General features: G+C 40.0%; 1 protein-coding gene across 1 annotated transcript in view; it reads left to right on the top strand.

Moving 5' to 3' along the window:
• Nucleotides 1-483: 483 nt before the first annotated feature.
• Nucleotides 484-6,504, top strand: part of NDUFA4 (NDUFA4 mitochondrial complex associated) — a 24,534-nt gene continuing 18,513 nt past the window's right edge. Inside the window, exon 1 of the mRNA XM_009641524.2 lies at nt 484-501. Coding sequence (XP_009639819.1) covers nt 484-501 — 18 coding nt within the window. The remainder of the gene's footprint in view (nt 502-6,504) is intronic.

Below are 6,504 nucleotides of genomic sequence, written 5' to 3'. Positions count from 1 at the left end.
TCACCCACAGTTATAGAAAGCCCCCCCCCTGCAGCCAGCAGCCAGGAACCCAGGCTCGTCATGGGCCTTCCCTTGTGTTTGCCTCCATTATCTGAACCATAAGAGGTTCCAGCTGAATATGAGGAAAAACTTCTTTAGTTTGAGGGTGACAGAGCGCTGGAACTGGCTGCCAAGGGGGGCTGTGGAGTCTTCTTCTCTGGAGATATTCAAAGCCCGCCCGGACGATGTCCTGTGTAATAGGCTCTAGGTGAACCTGCTTTAGCAGGAGGGTTGGACTAGATGATCTCCCGAGGTCCCTTCCAACCCTGGCCATTCTGTGACGCTGTGACGCTGTAACTGTTGCTCTGACATACTGCCATGACGTCAAGAGCTTGAGGACCAGAAACAGTGATAAACACGAGAGCTTGCAACAGAATTGTGAGAGCATTATTAGAAGATGTGTGCCCAACGATGCGTAAACGCTAGTAGGGTCAAACCGCTAGGATGAAGCGTGGAGGGAAGGTAAAGTTTGGCAAGCATACAGCCCATGACAAGGGCCTGCGCTACATTTAGCACAGCTCTGCATGTATCACCCGTGCGAGCCTTCCCAGAGCCAAAACGCTTCTTGGTGTTGCAAAGACAGATAGGACGTTATGGGTATACTAGTAATCTTTTTTTAAATAGAGCATAGCGATGGCCAGTTAGTGTATGATATAATTATACATCTGAAATACTTTCGGCAATAATTTTCTGTGTTTCAGGTTTTGAGTATTTTGGAAGGGCAGAAAATTCCAAAGAGAAATGTGAATCCTGTGTTCGTTCTGTGCTTGAATTTCATAGGATTTTTACAGCACATTATCACATCAATAGTTGATGTGTTCACACATCCTCCTGTTTCTTCCACCAATTCTTTGGCTACATAGGTAGTCTCACTGCACAATGAACTCCTTTCCTGAATCTGTTTTTGCCAGCCCTACCCAAATATGCCATCAGCCCATGCAGTCTAGTCTTTCCTTCAAAACTCTGATCAGCTTGCCTGTTCCAGTAAGAGTTGCATATGTCTTAGTTTTTCACTTGTTAAGGGATTTTTTTCCCTTTAACTGGCATGCCCATCCTACTTTTGCCCTTCACACACAATCACAGTCTTAACAGGACAAGTAGGAGGGCTCAGATCCCTTTGTTTAGACTCTCCAGATCCATGCTGACATGTGCAGCAACAAGTTCTGCAGCATCCCTGGCCTGCCAAGGGACAAGCCCCTGATCCTGTCCCATACACAGTGATTGGCAGGACAACTCACATCGCATGTAAGGGGAAGGAAAAATAAGCAGAACTGACCCAAAATTTGGCTTTATGTAGGAGACCAGACTGAGGGACACAGCCAGCTTGGAAGAATGAGGGCTTTTGGCATGTAACACAGGCAAAGGGAGGGAGCGCCCTGTAGAGCAGTGGAGGAACTTATGACTCCTTTAAACGTGAAAGTCAAAGCAGATGTATGGACTGTCTGGCTTTCAGTTCAGCTCTCTGGGGCAGCCTGCAATGCTAAGATTATTCCAGTTTCTACCTACAGAGTTCTGGCGAGAACAGATGATCAAGCAGAAGTTAATTAATGGCTGCCTGCCCCTGCTCCTCATCAGCATCTCACATTGCCCAACTGCTCCTTCCTCCATACCTCTTTGTACTCTGTCCCATGACTCGAGCCCTCTCAGCCCTTCTGTCTTACTCTTTCTTGTCCCAGATCTTTCTTCTTATTCTTCCTCTCCTTTTTTCCCCCTCCAAAGGAATATGCACACTTACTTTTATTTCTGAAAATAGCATGCACACGTTCTTTGTTATCTTCTGTAGTCAGCTTGCATACTTCGCCCTCATTCCTCAACAGAAAAAAAAACCACATCAATAAAATGAAAAGAACTGTGAAGCACCTAACATTTATTCACCGATTCCCTAAACTTCTGGGCATTACACACATAGGGCTTACGGATAAATCCTCCAAATTTAGTAATTAGAATTTAGAAGTTTAGTAAATAGAAATAAAGTGTACAGCACAGAAATTAACTAGAACTACCAGTTTATCTTTTGATCAGCATTCTTTGGAAGTTTCTGGCTATTAAAACATCTATTAAGTCCCCCTTAGTAAACGCTAACCTCCTCTAGTAGAGTCAGACTATTTCAAGTAAGGGGAAGAGAGGGGAGAATTTTTGCCCCAAATGAAAGAAGCCTTCAGAGAGAATGTCTGATCCCCTTATTTCTGCAAGGCCTTTGCCAGTCTCAGCAGATAATCAAGGATGTTGAAATGTTCAGTTGCCTTTTTGGTTGAAGAAATGAGGTATTAATGGCACACTGCTGGGAGCTGGGCACTGTACTGACACTGCTATATGCATTAAGTAGATTAAGTATTGTCAGTTTAGCACCTTTAAGTACTACCCTCATACACATACAAAAAATTATCTTAAAATGTCATTTTCAGAGCAAAATTATGAGGAGCTGAAATAGTACATCTAGTATGAAAATGTCACGGCAGCTCCATCACTAACACAATACTTCAAAAATGCCTAGAAATATTTCAGTATATCAGGTCATGTCAGGTACATCAGGTCTTTCAATTATCTCAGCATTCCAGTGGTTCTCTTCAGGTCGAGCCTTCAGTGCACAGCCTGTTGCAAGAGTAGGTGTCTGAATCTCCATTTCAGTGCTGCTCTTCAACGGCTGGAGAAAGAAAGAAAATAATATCTTCTGACTGTACTTTTGCCCCAAGAAAAAAAAGAATCTTTGTTGCAGTTCTGTAAAGACCATTTTAGAAGGAGTTACACAATAGCAAGTCAGCAGAGAATACAGTCACACTCACATAAATTACCTTAAAAATATCATTCTTAGTTTAATTAAAGTGTCGAGTTTTCAAAGAAAAATACAATAATACAACATTTCCTCACCTAGGGAATAAACTCAAGAGTAAGTATGTTTTTAACTCATCCATCAACTGTGAATGGAGAAATAATAGTATGAAATTCCTGTATCTTTTTTTTTTTTTTCCTAGCAGTGACCAGACAGTTAAAGCTATGACCTACCTGTCTGAATCCAAACAGCAAATGGGTTTTTGTCCATCAAAACATCACCATCTGTAGTAGGGAGACTGACCTCTTCAAATATCTTTGCAAAGAGAATTGTTCCAGCTTTCACTCTTTAACTGTCCCATTACAGCAAGCACCTCTCCCAGTGATCTCTTCTCTTTTGTCTAGTATTACATGATAAAATATAAAGAGAAAAAGACTGAATCACATGTCCTTGCTGTTTTAAATTACAAAGGGAAGAAATTCAGTATCAATAGTCTCTGAACAATAAGACTTTGAAATAATAAACTGCAGGCTGCTACAAGCTCTACTGCAGTCAAATGCTACCAGGGAATGTTCCCATCGGGTATTAAGAAGTTTCTTGCACTCCTTAGGCCGTGCTTAACCTCAGTCCATTAATTATGGGGTTTTTTTGATTACGTGGTACACATGTTGTAGAAGAGTCCAAGAAAAGTGAAAGCCAACAGTATATATCTTCAGTTGAGGACCTTTCTGAATTAAAGAAATATAAATAAAGGTTGCAAAGGTTAAGAAATACTAGAATTAGGGCTACCTGTATCTCTAGTTCTGTGTGAATTGTCATGCTAAGTAATGTGTGTCTTTTTTTAGGATTAGGTAGAGATGGGCCCTACTCCCTCTTTTACTTGCTGATACAGGATGCAGTTGTTAAACCCAAGGATGAGGAAAGCTGGAGCTGTGCGTTTCTGTCACAGTCAGGTCCCACATACAGTACCTGTGCTCATATAGATACTCACAGGCGGCAGACTCCCGCCTTCCATACCCTCTCTTCCCCATGCTGTGTTCAGTTCCAGTCCTACAACCTCTTAATCAAACAGCTATTTTAACTGAAGAAAAAAATGTCATTTTGTAGAGTTTTGACAGCTCAAGCTTGGCAGAGCTAAAAGAGAGCTCTTCCCACCTTTACCCTGGCTCTATATGCCTACCTCCTCTTCAGCCGCTATGAGACCACCCCCGTCACTCATGCCCACACAAAGGACATCATCACTCAAGCACTCAGACCTTGCTGCAGATCCTGCCACTGAAGTTATGTCTGAAAGAGTCAGTGCAAAACATACCTTACAGGCAGCTTTCCTATCTGCCCATTCAGCAAAAATTCTTATCTAGGCTCATCTCCCTTCTCCTTTACATCAATATTGCTTTCTCTGGTTTTCGAAAATGCAGTTCTGGTGTTGCCATATCTATTGTAATTATTCTTCTCAGCTTCTGCCATGGTCCTTTTCCATTTTTATCCCTCCAGTGAATTCTCCTCTGCTGCATCAGTCATGAATTTCTTGGGTTTGATTTCAGGACACTTCACAGATTACTCTTTCTTTCACCAGCCCTTTCTTTACGGCAGATGACATTTGCCATACAGATTTGTTTAACACAATGTTTTGGCCTCCCATTCTCTGTTAAATTTTCAGACAAGTTTATGTTTTGGTTTTTTTTTCCCTAGGCATCCTCCTTGCTTAAAATGTGTTCCATGTAAATACCTGCAAACTGAGTTAATTTTTCCTCTCAAAATACCCTTCTACCATCATGCTCCCAAAAAATGTTGTAAGGTCCAAAGGATACTGTCTCTCACGTTGTCTCACAGTTTACTTATGCTTCCCTGCTGTAGCTGTCTGTTTCTGTTTCTTGTTCTATGCTTGTATTTCCAGTCCATTTGGGGCAGACTTAGTACTTCCATTTTTGTGTTGTTTTTCTGTCTATGATTTATTTCAGGTGTAGCAGAATTTTGAGTCATGATTAAAGCTCCTAGACATAAAAGCTATAGAAGGAATATTAATAGTTTTTATCGTGTGACTTTCAGATAGCAAGCTCCTAAAGTAATCCATGTTCTTTTTGTTTGTAAATTACATATAATTTGGGCCAATGTATAAATAAATAAGAATAATTGATAATATGAAAGAATTATGAAATATTAGACTACAGACATGTTGTACTAGTACAGATTAAGGGTTTGTCCCTAAGTGGACAGCCAGAGAAAAGCAGGAACAGAGCAAGAATATATGATACTATCTGCTCATTTCCCAACTTCCAATTATTTTCAACTTTGGGAATGTCTTGATACTGATGTGGTTTGTCCATTTAGTGGCCTGTAATGAGTCTGTCTTCTAAGAATCTTTCTTCTAAAAACTTGTCCACTCCCTTTTGTAACCCATTGAGAGTTATTTATTATCTCAACATTATTCCACAGATCTACTACCTTAAGTACGAAAACAGCCTTGTTTTGTTTGTTTTGAACCTGGCTCCTGTCACCTTCTGCTAAACCTCCCAAGTCATCTCTTTCCCAGGCTGAAGAATCCCAGCTGACACAGCCACATCTGATAGTGTCACCAGGATAGACTTCCATTTCTCCGATGACCCTTGTTTTCCTTCCATTAATCTTTTCCAATCTTTATATACAGCCTTTCTGTAATGAGAGGACAGCACTGAAATGCAGGCAAATACTGTATTCAGTTGAAAAATGTTTTATTTTTTGTTCTTTATTCCTTTCCTAGTAATTTTTAAGATTTTTTTTTTCTTGGGACATGGAGCAAGCATTGACTGCACTGAACTGACACTTCCATAAAAGTATCATAATCCCAAGGTCTTGTTCATAAGTGGAAACAGTCAACTCACGAGTCCATCATTTTATGTGTGAAGCTAGGATTGCTCTTCCTCAGAAGTGTCAATTTCTTTACATTTATCTACACTGCATTTCACTTCCTTTGCATTTATCTAGATTGAATTTCACCTGCTGTTTTATTTACTGCCCAGTCAAATAAGAGGTTACACCATTAGTAGTTGAACTGTTTTATACCCGAGTTCTTTCAGAGTCTTTGTGACAGTGGTGGTTTCCTAGTATTCTATCAGAGCATTTTTTTTTCTTAATATTTTATCTGTAGCTGCTTCTACAATAGCTTCAAATGCAGACAGATTGTCTGCTGAGCCCTCTTCCCCCAGAGAGTAGCACTCTAGCATGGGAGTATCTTCATTTCTTTTCCACAGAAAATACTGATGGAAAGAATTCATCTCCCTGAGTACATGTTTCATACAAATCATCCAATGGACACCAGCATGCTTTTCTGCTGTGTTCAAAATATGACTTAGTACTAATTTTGATTCTTTTATCGTGCTGATTCTTAAATTCTTTTTTCATTTTGCCTAATTGATCATATTTTCACATTTAATCTATGAGGGCTTATACTTTTTATTTTCTTGTTTTAAATACAATTTGAAGGATTCCTTCCTGTTTATAGTACTCTCCTTGACTTTGCTGGAAAGTGATTTCAGCTTTCTTTTATATTTTCTCTGCCATTTCCACAGGTGATAAGCACTAATGCTGTGATTCCAGTATAGTGTTCTCCAGTAGCTTACATGCCTATGAGAATGTAATTCCTTGGACTATTCCTTGCAGATATCTTGTTAAGAAGCTTCCTCATTTTCTATATGTCCCTTTTGAAGTAAAGCACA

Source organism: Egretta garzetta, unplaced genomic scaffold, assembly GCF_000687185.1.
Source record: "Egretta garzetta isolate BGI_Z169 unplaced genomic scaffold, ASM68718v1 scaffold30, whole genome shotgun sequence".
NCBI lineage: Eukaryota > Metazoa > Chordata > Aves > Pelecaniformes > Ardeidae > Egretta > Egretta garzetta.
Note: the sequence above shows the minus strand (reverse complement) of the source record. Positions and strands in the feature narration are given on the sequence as shown.